The following is a 17,304-nucleotide window of genomic DNA, read 5'->3' on the forward strand; positions in this document are numbered from 1 at the left end:
CCAGTTCTTTCACAGGCAGGAAGCTGGGGGGCGGGGGGGGGATACTTGAACAGGAAGTTCCCCCCTCCCACCCTGGCCGGCACAGAAGTGCAGGTTCAAAAGAACATTTGCCAACAAAGTGGAAGAGAAAGCGCTTTTTGAGCTTTGTTCATCTTTCTACTCGCTTCTTGCAGCCCTTAGACAGCAGGAACAACCAATAGCAAAAGCCCCCCCCCCAGGCTCCTTGGGGCAAAGTTGAGCAAGAAAGGAAGCAGCAGAGGCCTCCATCCAAGGGGGTGTGGCCCCTCCCTCCCTCCTCCCTCCAAGCCGTGGGCTTCAGCACCAGCACCCTCCCAGCATCTCCCCCAGCCTGCAGCTGCTGCTTTAGCACGCAGGGCTTGGTGGAGGGGGGGGGGCTCCTGGAGGGACAACGCCTCTTGCTAATTTTCACTGCTGTCCAAACAGATCCGCAACACGTGCCCACCTGCTGCTCATCCAGTCCTCCCCCCCCCCACACACCCACCCACCCATTGGGCTCTCTGCAGTGGCACTTCTGGGTCAGCCCTCAACACTCCACTGCCCAGGGCCCATCAATCAAGCAAGCAAATGCTAGAAAAACTCCTCCCATTGTAAGCAGTCAGCCCGGCCTCTGCCATTTTAATAGCAGTTTTTTATATATAGCTGCTGGAGATATTAAAAAGTTTCAGGCCTCTGGAGTTAAAATGGCTTCTGTGTGGCCACCAGGGAGACTCTAGCAGTTGCTAAATCCTGCCCGGGAGAACTTGGCACGCATGGAACGCTGCACAGGAATGCGGAGCGATTAAGAGGCGATTGGATTTACTGTCCCTCCAGCCCCAAAGGTGCCCAGTGCAACAAAGGTCTCGCAGAGTCATCCACAGAGTCTCCAGCACAGTCTCTCCCAAAGGGATAAGGGAAGCAGCCCAGGAAGTGCCGCGTGGGAACCTGTTGCTTCTAACAACTGGTTGCCAGGTCCAGGTTGGGAAATTCCTGGAGATTTGGGGGATGGAGCCTGAAGAGGGTGGGGTTTGGAGAGAGGAGGGGCCTCAGTGGGGTATAATTCCATAGAGTTCACCCTTCAAAGCAGCCATTTTCTCCAGGGGAATGGATCTCTGTTGACTGGAGATCAGTTGTAATTCCGGGAGATCTCCAGCTATCACCTGGAGGCTGGCTTTCCTAAACAACTTGTAGTGTGACAAGCTTTGCACATTACGAAAAAACCAGCTGTTCGTGAGTTTCGGTAATCAGTCGGATATCTTTAAAATGTATTCGCTTGATCAAACCATTCCTTTATCACACAATAAAATTACTAAATTGTCTAGCCACTTCAAAATTGGGATCAATAACTGATTCCAGTGGAGACATTAAGGCAGCATTTTTTAACGTACATTTGTCTGAAAAGTTGATCGATTCTGCTCAGATTAGGTTGGCCCCAGATTCCTTCCCGCCATATCCATGAGGCAAACGTCAGTTCTTGTCTCTTCTGTGTCCCGTGCTATGCATGAATTCTCTTCTCTCAGTCCAGTCTCTGACTTACTTTGATCCAGCCACAGTAATGGACTTCGACAGAATTATAGCTTCTGTGAAGGCCACCACTTGTAGACTGGATCCTGGCCCATCCTGGCTACTAAAATCTTGTAAAGACCACGTAAAGGAGCCCAGGATGGCTTTCATAAATCAGTCGCTAACTCAAAGCTCCTTCCCAGCCGCCCACTATTTTAAAAACCACTCTTAGGCAAAAACAATGTGGCTAATTATCACCCAGTCTCTAATCTGGGCAAAGTGGTTAAGAGAGCAGTAGCCGACCAACTCCAGGCCTTCTTGGCCAACTCTGGTGCTTTAGATCCTTTTCAGTCTGGTTTTAGGCCAGTCAATGGGACGGAGATGGCTCTGTTGGCTCTAGTTGATGAGCTCCACTTAAATGTAGACAAAGGCCAGGCTTCCTTGCTGCTCCTCCCGGATCTGTCTGCAGCCTTCAACACTGTAGACCATGCCGTCCTGCTGAGGCGTTTGGAGGCAGAAGTGGGCATCAAAGGTTGTGCCTTGGACTGGTTTAAATTGTTCCTCATGGGACGGACTCAAAGGGTCGCTATTGGAGACCAGCTGCCCTCAGTGTGGGAACTATCTTGTGGGGTTCCACAAGGTCATAGAATCATAGAATCATAAGAGTCGGAAGGGGCCATACAGACCATCTAGTCCAACCCCCTGCCCAGTGCAGGATGAGCCTAAAGCATCCCTGACAAAGGTTCATCCAGCCTTTTCTTGAAAACTGCCAGTGAGGGGGAGCTCACCACCTCCCTAGGCAGCTGATTCCAGCTTTGAACTACGCTGACCGTGGAAAAGTTTTTCCTAATATCCAGCCGGTACGTTTGTGCATGTAGTTTTAGCCCATTGCTTCGCGTCCTACCCTCTGCTGCCAACTGGAACAGCTCTTTGCCCTCCTCCAAATGACAGCCTTTCAAATATTTAAAGAGAGCAATCATGTCCCCCCTCAACCTCCTCATGTTATCTCTCATGTTATTCAACCTCAGTGTAAAGATGTCGATATAGATGTAGATGATGTAAATATGTAGCAGGAAACTCCTACTAGAGAGTTTCCACATTGCTAAACATGCCATGTTAACTACTTACACTTTGTTTCATCTCTGTGCTTAGATTTATGCTTGTTGTCAAATTTTCTGCTACCACACCTATTGTACCTCTTTCACAGAATGTCCTCACTGCTGTTCATGCCTGTATTTTGCTCAACGAATGTCCTCGCTGTTGATTATATTGTATTTCTCTTGCACTGTGGGTCTCAGTGAGAAAGGCCTTGGGTCTCAGAGCGGAACTACAAGTGACAAAAGGCACAGGTTGGACACTTGCCAGCTTCCCTCAAGTTTTGGCGGGAAATGTAGGCAGCTCGGCGGAATGTTGGACAAGTGACAGTAGAAAAGTCCATTGGACAGCAGTCGGGGAGCCAAGCTGCAAGACCAGGACGCCTACATTTCCCATCAAAACTTGAGGGAAGCTGACTAGTGTCCAACCTGTGCCTTTTGTCACTTGTAGTTCCGCTCTCAGTGAGAAAGGCAGAGTATAAATAAATGAATGAATGAATAAATAAACTAAATGACAATGCCACCAGCCTTGCTGCTTTGTAATATTTTCCTTTGTTTGAAAAGCTGCTCCTGTCTTGGAACAGAATAGTTGAAGTGACTTTTTCTCCTGGTCTTGCTGTAACCTATGGTTTATTCTTATGTTATATATGTACTCATGCTAATCATGTGTATTCTAAAGTAGTTCTTGCAACCTCTGCAAAAGTTCACGAGAGGGTCAAGGTGAGTATAGCATTGCTTTTACCTTTCACAGTTCATTAGAGTAGCTGAAGAAACAGCCAATGTGTTGCCTTATAATTACAAGAATGAGTTACGGTTAGCATTTTTGATCTGGCTGCAAAAATTAATGACCATTATCTGTATCTCAGCGTACTGTTTGCTTATCTGAAGAACAATCGTTTTGTTTAGAGGACAATCACATGTTAAAAATATAACAATTTTTCTTAGTTTGTGGCCATCACTTTCTGTCTTAAAAAGTGTCATAGAGGGAGCAGATTATGCTTCTGTTGGTGTGCATCTCGGAGTAGACTTAGGGTGGCTCGAGACAATCCGTTTCTGTCCACGATGCACTCGCTTTAAGGTGCTCTAGGCAACCACACGGCAGCTGAAGGGAACTGATGCTTTTTTTTTTTTTAAAGGAGAGCTAAAAGGGGCTCAGAACGGCACCAGAGGGGGAGGAAAGGCTCCTGTTCTCCCCCAGTGCCATTTTCCTCATGAAAACCACGTGCAAAGGAAATCGTTGCGTGGAATTTGCAGCTCCATGTGAAGAATCCATACACAGAAATCAGCAAAATAACTCCTCCCACTGCAACACACCGTTTTTCTGCTGGAAAACAGCTTTGGGGGAAGGCAGGCGCTTTCTCTCCCCTTACGGCTCTGTACCAAGCCCCTTTTAGGTCTCCTTTTTTGTAAAGAAAAGAAAAGAAAGCCAGTACTTCCCCACATCTCGTCTGTGACTGCAGAGAGCACCTTAAAATGAGGGCATGCAGGAAGTTAATATCTAGAGGCACCCTCAGGTGAAATATTTCTCTCTCTCTCTCTGTGTGTGTGTCTGTCTGTCTTTCTGTCTGACTTTGTGTATTTGGCGCTTCAATACATTTCACAGCACTTCAGATCTCATATATTCAGTTACGTTTGAGAAATGTTAAGAGATTTGACTTTCCTTGGGTGAATTTTTTTCAGTAGTTATAGGATCTCAGTTCTTGCCTAATGACAAGAGTTATGTTTTATTTCAATAAAATTCATTAACTCGCTAAAAATTTCTACTTGGTTTGCTGGTAGAAGATTGAAATACCGAACTCACTAGACAACCATTGCGCTATGAAAGAGAAGTTTCCTTCTCGGGGCTTTTTATCTCTATGGACCTTCCAAGGTACCAGTTCCCAGTTAGCTCAGAGAACAATTCTCACAAAGTTAATTGGTACAGACTCATTAAATGGATGCAAATTAACTAAATTCATTGTTGCTTTTGATCCAAAGGAGTTAGCCGTGTTAGTCTGTAGTCGCTAAATAGTAAAGAATCCAGTAGCACCTTTAAGACTAACCAACTTTATTATAGCATAAACTTTCAAGAAACACAGCTCTCTTCGTCAGATGCATCGTGGTTCTCAAAAGCTTATGCTACAATAAAGTAGGAAAGGGGTCTCAGATGTTTCACTAGTAAGTTAAAAACCATAGATTTCACCATTATGTTGCCTTACATGTTACCTGTTGATTCAATATGTACTCCTATATCCTACCTGTGCTTTATGTTGTTCAGTGCAAGTCCTAGAACTGATTATGTTCTGTTTCAGCAATTCCTCAACCCCATACTGGATCCTTGCTAATGCTCTGTCTTTGTAAACTTGTATTCATTTACCCTGTGACGTTGTTTATGGAAATGTTTGTGACACTGTATGGAAATACCTGCCCTTCTCCTTGCCACTGATTGTACTAATCTCACACTATGTAATCCGCCTTGAGTATCAGTGAAAAAGGCAGAATACAAACAAACAAACAAACCAGTCTTAAAGGTGCTACTGGACTCTTTACTATTGTTGCCTTTGATATACTTTTTCTTTGAACAGAAGCAGCCCCTTCCGTACTTAGGAGGACAAGTTTTTCCTGCTTACTCAGTTATCCAAGTTTATTATCCAATTGATTTCTCTGGGGGATTTGACATGAAGGCATCTTCCAAGAAAACTTGCTTGTATTTCCTTCACTTTCATCAAAGGAATTCCTTCACAGTCCATCTCTTCTCTCTCTCTCTCTCTCCCCGCGCAGAGGTTCTTGGCTCTTGAGCTTCCTGTACAGACAAGACGTGCTCCCTCCATATTCTCTTAAGCAGACTGTAGGATTATTGCTATCACCTGCCTTTCGTTGCCTCTCCAGCTCCTGACATCACAAAATCAGGCTGCTTCCATTCACAAAATATTATTTTTGTCTAGGCCTGTAACAAGCTAAAGTCAGTGTTCTTCGGGTGAATCAGACTGGACTTCTTTGGGGTTTGAGGATCAAGTTTAGGGGCCAGATTAACAATATTATATTAAGGTAGTTAATAATGTTAAAGATGCAAGGAGGCGCATTTTAATTAAAAAGATAAAATGGAGGCAAGGATTCTCTAGTAATGTCGAAGGCTTTCACGGCCGGAGAACGATGGCTGTTGTGGGTTTTCCGGGCTGTATTGCCGTGGTCTTGGCATTGTAGTTCCTGATGTTGCCAGCCACAGCTGCTGGCGAAACATCAGGAACTACAATGCCAAGACCACGGCAATACAGCCCGGAAAACCCACAACAACCATCGTTCTCTAGTAACATTTTTACTTGTGTGCTGTGTGCAAAGTGAACTAAAAAGGTTGTTGACGTGTATCTCTTGCCAGGAGATGAATGATCAAATACACAGGAAAGCTAACTAGAAGCTCGGGGCTTCTTAAGTGGATGCCTGTATCTGAATCAGGCCCATCTCGGGGCTTTTTATCTCTATGGACCTTCCAAGGTACCGGTTCCCAGTTAGCTCAGAGAACAATTCTCACAAAGTTAATTGGTACAGACTCATTAATTGGATGCAAATTAACTAAATTCATTGTTGCTTTTGATCCAAAGGAGTTAGCCGTGTTAGTCTGCAGTCGCAAAATAGTAAAGAATCCAGTAGCACCGTTAAGCACCTCGGGGCTTCTTAAGTGGATGCCTGTATCTGAATCAGGCCCAACCAGAGTCATCCAGAATAGCACTTAACACTGAAACTATTTTGAGCCTGCCAATATTTCTTGGCCGCCTTCAAAGGTGACCTACGTAGTGTCAGACTTGTGGCTAGATAACGTTCTTACTCCAGACTACCTTCTGCAATTAGACAACAGTCCATTGTTTCCAAAAGGCTTTTACTGAAGAATTAGTTCATTATAGTCCACTAGCCTGAACACAAGGTCCAGGATGGTACATGTGCATTGTTACCAATGACAAGCAAAGCATGAGATACAGAGTAACAGATCACAGCAGGCCCATCCTCCCCCCGCAGTTCTCAAAACAACCCCTTTGAAGACGGAAGAGCGAGAAGCTCCCAAGGCCGGTTCTTGGTGGAACGTCGGTAGCCAAAACAATCCATTTCTGCAAGATAGCTTCCTGGGAACCTTGGCACCTGGAAGAGAGAGCACTTACACACTGAAAGGATTAAAATGGAGTCAGTAAAGCAAAGGCATACATGAAAGCAGTCTGAACCTGACATTCTGCCCCCTCTAAGATGCCCCCCCTCCAGGTTTATGTGGGTAGCGGGAGTGGAATGCCTTAACCAAACTAGGGGCACGAACGTGCACAGAGTTCACCCATTCATCAAATCCAGAATCAAAGTCCTTCCATCTAATGAGATAAAATAACTGGTTTCTTTGTATTTTAGAGTCTAGTATTTGTTGTACTTCATAGTGGGTTTGATCATCGATCAGAGTGGGGATTGGAGGGGCACGGGTGTGCCACTGGTTAGCCGGAGGGGCTTTCTTCAACAGACTTACATGAAAGGTATCATGTACATGACGAAGATTCTTTGGCAGATTTAAAGCAACAGTCACTTTGTTGATTACTTTGCGAACAGGAAATGGACCTAAAAATTTTAACGCTAGCTTGCGGCTGGTTTGGGTTGTTTTCAGATTCTTTGTGGAGAGATAGACCAGATCACCCGGCTGTAATTCCCATTCCGCCGCGCGGTGGCGGTCAGCGTATTTTTTGTAATCCTGTTTGGCTTTGATGAGGTGTTTCTTGATCTGTGTCCACTGTTGGGCGGCTTCCCCCCACCATTCGGTGACATCGTTGGAGGCTGTAGCGGGGGGAGGAAGTGCCTCGAATGGAAAGGGCTTGAAGTGGAAACCATAGACGATTTTGAAGGGAGTTTCTCCTGTAGAGGCGTGCACGCTGTTATTATACGAGAATTCCGCCAGGGGAAGTAAATCAAACCAATTATCCTGTTGGAAATTAATATAACAGCGCAGGAATTGTTCTAATATCTGATTTGTTTTTTCTGATTGCCCGTCCGTTTCTGGGCGGTGGCTTGAACTCAGACCCTGTTCAATGCCCAGTAGTTGTAAAAGCTCCCGCCAGAAGTTGGCAACGAACTGTCCGCCGCGATCCGAGATCACCTTGGATGGAAAAGAATGTATTTTTACAATATTCCTTAAAAAGATGTCCGCTAATTTTCTAGCCGAAGGAATAGTAGTACAAGGTATAAAATGAGCTTGCTTGGAGAACAAATCGACTACGACCAAAATACAATTGTGTCCCTTGGAGGGGGGCAAGTCCGTGATAAAGTCCATGGAAATTATTTCCCACGGTCGGCTTGGCGTTTCTAGGGGTTGTAAGAGTCCCGGAGGTTTTCCTTTTCGGGATTTGGCGCTGAGGCAGATGGGACAAGACGCTACATATTGTGAAATGTCTTTGCGCATGCCCGGCCACCAAAATTGGCGCTGTACCAAATGAAGAGTTTTTAAGTACCCATAATGTCCCGCTGTGGGAGCATCGTGACAGCGTTGTAACACTTCTTTTCTCAAGCTCTTGGGTACATAGAAGCGATCCCCCCAGAGCCATTCCCCCTGGTTGGATTGTTGCAGTTTGTTTTTGGGCACATCCTCCCCCTCCTTTTCCACTTCAGCTTTCAACTTTTCTCTCCACCCTTGGTCAGTATGAGGGAAGTGGGTGGTGCGGCTGCGCGTTGTCACCACGCCCCCTAATTGCGTAGGTGAGAAGACTGTGTCTATCGTCTCCTCCCTTTTGCTTTTGTGCTGGGGCATGCGTGATAGAGCGTCCGCCAAGAAATTAGTTTTCCCAGGGAGGAAGTTCAATGTGAAATCGAATTTGGAGAAAAATTCCGCCCATCTCAGTTGTTTGGCGTTTAGCCGGCGAGGGCTGCGCAAGGCTTCTAAATTTTTATGATCCGTCCAGACTTCGAACGGATGGCGGGCTCCTTCTAACCAATGTCTCCAGGTAGTGAGAACCGCTTTTACAGCGAAAGCTTCTTTTTCCCATACATTCCAATTCCTCTCCGCTTCTGAAAACTTTCTGGAAAGGAAGGCGCAGGGTTTGAGTTTTTCATCCGCCCCCCGCTGTAGTAGTACGCCCCCAATTGCCGTATCGCTAGCATCGACCTGTACTATGAACGGGCGACTTTCATCGGGGTGTTGTAGGACGGGTTCTGATACAAACTGCGTTTTTAGGTGGTCGAACGCCATTTGGCATTCCGCAGTCCAAGCCAATTTCGCACTTGGTTTTTTGGCTTGGTCCCCCTTATCTTTGGTTTTTAACAGTTCCGTTAGGGGGAGTGTGATTTGGGCGAAATTTGCAATAAACTCTCTATAGAAGTTGGCAAAGCCCAAGAAAGATTGTAATTCCTTGCGGGTTGTGGGGGTTTGCCACTGGAGTACTGCTTGTATTTTACTGGGATCCATCTTCAAACCCTCCCGGGAGATACAATAGCCCAAGTAAGTAAGTTCCGTCTTGTGAAATTCACATTTAGAGAGTTTAATAGGTAACTGATTATTCATGAGGGTGGTTAAGACTTTCTTTACCAATTCTACGTGTTCCTCTTCAGTTTCTGAATAAATTAACACATCATCCAGATACACCACTACACCTTTATAGAGGAATTCATGCAGTACTTCATTAATCATGGACATGAAAACTGAGGGGGCTCCGGCCAAGCCGAAAGGCATAACTAAGTATTCAAATTGGCCGAGTGATGTGTTGAAGGCCGTTTTCCATTCATCCCCCTCTCGAATACGAACGTGAAAGTAAGCATCTTTTAAATCTAATTTCGTAAAGATCTTACCTTGAGCCACGACGTTAAGTAGATCCCTTATGAGCGGAATGGGGTAGGCATTGCTGGAAGAGACCGCATTAAGACCTCGGAAGTCCGTGCATAATCTCAAGCCCCTGTCTTTCTTTTTTACAAAAAGTACTGGTGCTGCATGGGGACTGTTAGCTGGTCGGATAAATCCCCTTTGCAGGTTGAGGTCGATGAAGTTGCGGAGCTCCTCTCTTTCGTTGGGACTCATAGGGTATAGGCGGCCTTTGGGCAGCGAGGCGCCTGGCAAAATTTCTACGGCACAGTCTGTCCTCCTGTGAGGAGGCAACGAGTTGGCTTCTTCTTCTGTGAAGGCTTGTGTGTACGCCCTGTATTGCTTGGGTATTAGATTGATTTCTTCCTGGGAGAGGAGAGCCGGTTCGGTTGTGGTAGGATCCTTTCCCCAATTTTGATCCCACCGATGACTTTTGCAGGACTCATGGGTGAAGGTGATGCTTCCCTCTGCCCAGTTGATGTAAGGGTTATGATCGCATAACCATCGGCTTCCCAGGATCAAAGGGTACTTCGCGGTGGCACTAATAACAAAAGATCTTTTTTCCCAATGTCGCCCCAGGCCTGTAATGACTGGCATGGTTTCTGTAGTTACTGGATTCATGTTAGTGCCATCCATTTGTTCGAAAATGACCGGTATGTCTAATTCTTTGACAGGGAGCACTAGTCCGTTTACCAAGGCTGGCGCAATAATGTCTCTAGAGCAGCCCGAATCAATGAGGGCTTGTACCCGGATGTGCATCCTTTTGTCTGAATTTACTAAAGTCACTGGTATGAAGAGTATGGACCCGTACGGTCGGTTCAAAACTGGAACTGACTGAGGTTTGATCTGTCGGTTGGGTCCTTTCACGACAGATCCATTTCGTTTCCCGAGGAGGGGCTTTCGGGAGTCTCCCCTCCCGCCAACGCCGTCGGGTCATATTCCATAACTTCTTCCAATTCTAGCCCCCTCTCGGGGGGGTTTCTTCTCGGCGCTCCCCTACCTCTTGCCGTTCTGGGGGCTGGGGTAGGGCGCGTTGGCGCCGGGTAAGTCGCGGGTGCTGGGCGTCTGAGTTGGAGCAGAGTTCTTTGCACAGGCCGATAGGGACATTGCGCTGCAAAATGACCACTCTGTCCACACTGCAAACACAATCCTTGTTGCCATCTAGCATCTCTCGCTCCACGGATAGCGTAGCCAGCCCCTCGGCTCCCTCGAGCAGGAGTGGAGGATCGTCTTTGACCCGGAGGTTGTTGGTGTTGCTCCACCAAACGAACTTCCATTAGACGGTTTTCTACTTCACAGGTTAATTGTATCCATCCTAACAGCGTAGGAGGGTTATCTTGCATTAAAGCTCTGTCTAGTAATCTAGGGTTTAAACCCTGTTTGAACATGATTATTTTGGTGGATTCCTCACACCTTGGGCATTTGGCAGCAAGTTGTCGGAATTTGGCGGCATAGTCTCTAGCCGACATGTTGCCTTGCCTGATAGCCTGCAATTCTGTCCGGGCTCTGGTTTCTTCTAAGGGATCCTCATATTGAGCTCGGATTGCGTCTACCAGCCCTTGGAGGGTATCTAACTCGGGGGCCCCCACGTTATACAGTCCTACATACCAGTCAGCTGCTTTGCCTTGAAGACGTGACCCCAGATGTTCGATTTGACTAGCTTCACTTCCGAAAAGATGTCCCCAACGATTAAAGAATTGCACTACTTGCACTAGAAAAAATCCCAATTTGGAAGGGTCCCCATCGAACGTAGCATCCAACTTGACCCAACCCATCGGGAGATCTTGTCGCGGAACCGGTGCCGGCATTGGATAGACATCAAGCGGTTCGAGGGGATGTCGCGGGGCCGGGGCCGGCATTGGATAGACGTCTAGCGGGCCGAGGGGTCGCGGAGCTGGCGGCATCTGTGGTCTCTGTGGTAGAGGTTGTTGCGGGTGCGGTCGCGGCTGGCGCAGTGGAGGTACTCCCGGACGCGGCTGGGGAAAAAGTCCTCTCGGTATAGGTTGCGTTGGCCGCGTTGGTGCTGGGGCCGCTGCCCCTCTCGGCCGCGGCTGATGAGGGGCCGGTCGTAATGGTTGGGGATGGAGTGGTAGCGGATGAAGCGGAGGCGTATCACCTCGCGGCCCCGGGGTTGGTCCCGCTTGCGTTGTAGGTGGAGGGGCTACCGGCTGATCAGCTTGCGTCGTGGTTGGAGGGAGAATTGGACCCCCCGGCAGTATCGGTTCCCCTCCGCCGTTGGTGGGACGGGGCTCCCCCGGTTGCGGTCCGTCACCCCCTCCACTGGTTCCGTCGTCAACTGGTCCGACCGGCTGGTCAGGCTGGGAATCATCTGGAACGGGTCCTTCTCCGGGGACCTCTTCCTCATCCCCCGTCTCTGGTGGCTGTTGCGGCCAGGGTTGGATCGGACCCCCCTGCCGAGGCAGGAGCGTTTGGAGATTGGCCAGACTCTGACTGATGTCTGGCCATCCAGCGGGCCGCTCACGACCGCCGTCCCCCGCGACTAGCACCGACAGCAAGTGGACGGCACTGGCTAAACTTTCTTCCATATTTATGAGTCTGTTTTCCAAAAGCTGTACTCTCCCCATGGTTTCCTCACCCTCAGCAGCTTCGGCCGTCTGCGAGGTTTGCCCAGTTTCAGTCCGCGGCCCCGTGGTGAGCGTTTGCTGCCATGGCAAGGGTGCCTCGTCTCCTCGCTCCTCTTGGGACCTCGCGGCTAAAACTCCTTTTGTCAGGCCGGTGATTGCCGATATACCTGAGTCAATGGCTAACGTTCTGCTCTGCAGTTGCACCCACTGGTGCTCACTTACGTCTTGTTGCCCCGACCACGGGGTGACTTCCGCATAATCCCAACTCAAGGTGCCACGGCGGGACGCATCCCACTCCGATTGTTCAGTCGTTCTATTCCAGTAAATCCAAGACTGATCACCGGTTTGTTCGGGGATGGATTCCAGGCTACGCCGACTATCCAGCTGTAAATGCATGAACATCGTGCTGGCCCTCCTATCCCTGGTTTCCCTTGGTCGCGCACCCCACTGTGTCGGGGTAGGCAGCGACAGCAGTGGGAGAGCCGTGGCCCGAGGCTGCGTATCAGCCCTGCTTGGAGCAAGGGTATAGATCGTTGTAACCGAGGAGTTATCCTCCCTCGGTGCAGGTACTTGAGTGTCCGAGCCTTGAGAGCCGGGAGAGGCATACGGGTCAAACAAAGGATCCCTGACAGGGACAGCTTTGGAGTCCGTCTGATCCGGCTTAGGCATTGGAAAATGAGATTGGTAACAAAATGTCAGACTTGTGGCTAGATAACGTTCTTACTCCAGACTACCTTCTGCAATTAGACAACAGTCCATTGTTTCCAAAAGGCTTTTACTGAAGAATTAGTTCATTATAGTCCACTAGCCTGAACACAAGGTCCAGGATGGTACATGTGCATTGTTACCAATGACAAGCAAAGCATGAGATACAGAGTAACAGATCACAGCAGGCCCATCCTCCCCCCGCAGTTCTCAAAACAACCCCTTTGAAGACGGAAGAGCGAGAAGCTCCCAAGGCCGGTTCTTGGTGGAACGTCGGTAGCCAAAACAATCCATTTCTGCAAGATAGCTTCCTGGGAACCTTGGCACCTGGAAGAGAGAGCACTTACACACTGAAAGGATTAAAATGGAGTCAGTAAAGCAAAGGCATACATGAAAGCAGTCTGAACCTGACACGTAGGGCGTGTTATACTCATCCCACCATAATGTTGCCAAGTCATTAGTGAAGCGGATTCTTAGGGGCTCTTCTGAGGATCCGGGTGTAGATCTGCTTTGTTCTGATGCAGTAGATGACGGGGTTCATCAGGGGTGGGAGGAGGATGTAGATGTTGCCCATAATGACATGGAGAAGGGGAGAGGCATGCTGGCCGAACCGGTGCACAATGGAGAGCCCGAGCACTGGGACGTAGAAGGCCAGGACGGCGCAGATGTGGGAGATGCAGGTGCCCAGGGCCTTCTGGTGGCCTTCATTCCCAGCGCTCATGCCCAGAACAGTCCTCAGGATCTGGCTGTAGGAGACGAGGATGAAGAGGAGATCAGAGCCCATGGTGAGGAAGATGAGGATGAGAGCATAAAGGCTGTTGAAGGTCGTATCGGCACACGCCCAACGGATAATGTCCTGATGGAGACAGTAGGAGTGAGAAAGGACGGCCCCTGGACAATACGGGAACTGCAGAACAAAAGGCATAAGGGGAACTAGGAGCAGGGTGCTTCGTAGCAGGAGGACGAGCCCGATTGCAGCCACTCTGCTGACGGTCAGCAGAAGCATGTATCTCAGAGGGAAGCAGATGGCCAGGAAGCGATCTATTGCCATGGCAAAGAGCACCGCTGACTCCATGAAGGAGAAGGAGTGGAAGATGAAGCCTTGAAAAATGCATCCGCGTATGCTGATCTTCCTCAGCCGGAACCAGAGGACGCCCATCACGGTGGGCACGGTGGTGAGGCAGAGGCCCAGGTCGGTGGTAGCCAGCATGGCCAGGAAATAGTACATGGGCTGGTGCAGGCTTGGCTCCGTCCGTATGATGTACAGAATGGTGCAGTTGCCCAGCACAGCAAACAGGTAGGCGGAAAAGATGGGGATGCCAATCCAGTGGTGAAACATCTCCAGCCCTGGGAAGCCGCTCAGGCCGAGCACAGGGTTGCTGACATTGTCGAGCGTGAATGTTGCCATGTTGACTCACACGCAGCCCTTTCCTATTTCTCTGTGAAGCACAAAAAAGGATTGAAGCAAATGCCACCTTCAGATACTGCTTGGGAACCCAGCGGGGGGCAACCCACTGTCAGATTTTCAAGCTCCTGCCTGAACTTTCACTAAAACTGCTGATCAGCCGGCAGGACAGAAGGGCGATTCGCCTCCGAAGCTGCTGGCCATCTGGCGCCGGAGAATCTCTCTAGGCCTGAAAAGGCACCCAGGAGAAAGGGGTGGAAACTGGCTCCTGCCTTGGCTGATTGTCATAAATACTATGATGCATTTTATTTCATTGTATTTATTAGATTTATATCCCACCCTCCCCGCAAGCAGTCTCAGGACAGGTCACATAAATATATAATTTACATAAAACAATAAAACCATCAATATCAACAGTTAGAAATGCAACAGTTAGAAGTGCACGTGACTCCAAGGCAGCAAAGTTGGGACAGTTGGAGAGAACTGATAATTTCCCTTTCTTGGATGGAAATCTCCCTTTAGCAGAATTCAGGTCTGTCCCGTCTCCAAGGAAACAAGGCTGGGTTACGTTTGTGGTCTTTGCAATGCCCGCTGGCAGGCGAATTGACCTGAACCCTCGGCTGTTTTGCAAGCCTCCACGCAGGTGCCTGTGGTTGGCAATGCTGATTCACTAATGCCTGCCTCGATTGCAGAGGGATCCTGGCCTTGCCAACTTCCACGTCTGCAAAGTGGTTTCCAAAGTCACAAGCCTCCGCTGGAGAGCTGAAAAAGGAAAGAGCTCTAAAATTAAATGAGACAGAGGAGCACGGCGCAGCTGGCTTCCCTGCGAGGCAGTAAAGAGCGCTCAGGTGCCCTTATCCCTGCCGTTGGACTCTGGGAGAACTGAGCCCACGGTCTTCTATCGAGGAATGAAACTTTTTTTCATTTGATCTGCCCAGTCCTGTGAAATGAGAAACATCTTGTGATAACAGGATCATCCTTCAGGACAAAATGCGAGGCTTGAGAATCAAAGAAAGATCTCAGTGAGTCAAGTGTCCATTGCTGGAGCCAGGAAAACAAAGGGGCCCTTCTTTTCTCATTGGGGAATGCGGCTCTCTTACCTGGAACTGTGCAGATATTCTTTCAGTCCAGGGCTGGACCCTCCGATCTTTGTCTCCCCTGCATTCCAGGCAGCTCGGAGAAGAAGAGCGTTGCCTGTGCTGCAGGTGTGAGTCTCTTGCCCTGAAGGAGGCATCTGACGGCTGCCTTGGCTGATGGGGCTGGCTGGGAGTATTTATAGAGATGCTGCAGTTGAGGGATGCTCAGCTTAATGTAAATGATTTGCTACTGAAGCTATGAGCCTCTCCTGGGGGAGCCTCATCTGAGCAAGCCAACCAGTGATTAATTCCAGAACAGACCTGATTTTTATCCTAACTTTATTATACTATTGATTTTATTGGCTTACCAGAAACAAAGCCCATTGTGGGGAAAAATACAATGGGTTCTAGAAAGGGGAGAGCGGGCAGGCAAGCATTCCCTCCTCCTCCGTCACTGATCCTGGCCGGTGAAGGAGGGGGGTGGGCGTTACCACCTGCTCCGCACCTGATCTCAGCAACATGAAGGGGTTGCTGCCTGCTGCATGCCTGACACAGGTCGGATAAAGGGGGACAGGCATTGCCACCTGCTCCACTTCTGATCCCAGCCGGGTGAAAGGAAAACGGGCATTGCCTTCTGCTCTGTGCCTGATTACGGCTGGGTGAAGGAGAATAAGCATTGCTAGCCTGCTCCAAGCCTGATCCCATCTGGGTGAAGTGGGGTGGGCACTGCCACCTGTTCCCTGCTGGGTGAAGGAAGGAGTGGGCATTACCTCCTGCTCCCCTCCTGCTCCTGACAGGCAAAGGCGGGTGGTGGGCTTTGCTACGTGCTCTGCTCCTGATCCCAACTGGGTGAAGGGGGTGCGGGCATTGCCACCTTCTCTGCTCCTGATTCTGGCAGGTTGAAGGAGGGACGGAGATTGCTGCATGCTTGGCACCTGATTCCAAAAGGGTGAAGATGGGGTGGGCATTGCTGCCTGCTCAGCGCCGTATTCCAGTAGGTTGAAGGGGGCGGGCATTGCCACCTGCTCCACTTCTTATCCAGGCTGGGTGAAGGGCAGAAGGGAATTGCCTCCTGTTCTGTGCCTGATCCCACCCAGGTGAAGGGAGGTGGGCATTCCCACCTGCTCCGCTCCTAATACCACAAACAAAATGTTACCTGCGTAAACTTCTTTTGATAAGGTCCCCCATGACATTCTGATGGGCAAACTGGAAGACTGTGGACTGGACTATAGGACAGTTCGGTGGATAGGGAACTGGTTGGAGGACCACACTCAAAGAGTGGTGGTCAATGGCGTTTCATCAGATTGGAGGGAGGTGTCCAGTGGGGTGCCACGGGGCTTGGTTTTGGGCCCGGTACTTTTCAATATTTTTATCAATGATCTGGATGAAGGAGTGGAAGGGCTGCTCATTAAATTTGCTGATGATACCCAATTGGGAGCGGTAGCAAACACCCAAGAAGATAGAATTAAAATTCAGCAAGACCTGAATACTCTGGAGAAGTGGGCAGCTGTGAATAGGATGCAATTCAACAAAGACAAGTGCACAGTATTACATCTGGGCCACAAAAATGGGAAGCACAAATACTGGATGGGGGATACACTTCTGGGCAGTAGTATATGTGAAAGGGATCTTGGGGTAAGAGTGGACTGTAAACTGAATATGAGCAGTCAGTGTGATGCGGTGGCAAAAAAGGCTAATTCAATCCTGGGTTGTATCAAAGGGGCCATAGCATCGAAATCGCAGGAGGTCATAGCCCCTCTCTATACTGCCTTGGTCAGGCCGCACCTGGAGTATTGTGTGCAGTTCTGGAGGCCTCACTTCAAAAAGGATGTGGACAAAATCCAGAGGGTGCAGAGGAGAGCGACGAGGATGATCAGGGGTCTGGAGACTGAGCCCTACGAGGAAAGGCTGAGGGCCTTGGGAATGTTTAGTTTGGAGAAGAGGAGGTTGAGGGGGGACATGATTGCTCTCTTTAAATATTTGAAAGGCTTTCATTTGGAGGGGGGAAAGGAGCTGTCCCAGCTGGCAGCAGAGGGTAGGACACGAAGCAATGGGCTTAAATTACATGCACAAAGGTACCGATTGGATATTAGGAAAAACTTTTTCACCGTCAGTGTAGTTCAAAAGTGGAATCAGCTGCCTAGGGAGG

The 17,304-nt window shown here is 49.0% G+C and overlaps 1 protein-coding gene across 1 annotated transcript; it reads right to left on the bottom strand.

Annotated features, from left to right (window-relative positions):
* Positions 1-13,131: 13,131 nt before the first annotated feature.
* LOC129326406 (olfactory receptor 51G2-like) lies at positions 13,132-14,082 on the bottom strand. Its single transcript, XM_054974564.1, has one exon. The coding sequence runs from the start codon at positions 14,080-14,082 to the stop codon at positions 13,132-13,134; it is 951 nt and encodes a 316-aa protein (XP_054830539.1).
* Positions 14,083-17,304: the final 3,222 nt, after the last annotated feature.

Source organism: Eublepharis macularius, chromosome 3 (genome assembly GCF_028583425.1).
Source record: "Eublepharis macularius isolate TG4126 chromosome 3, MPM_Emac_v1.0, whole genome shotgun sequence".
Classification (NCBI taxonomy): Eukaryota; Metazoa; Chordata; class Lepidosauria; order Squamata; family Eublepharidae; genus Eublepharis; species Eublepharis macularius.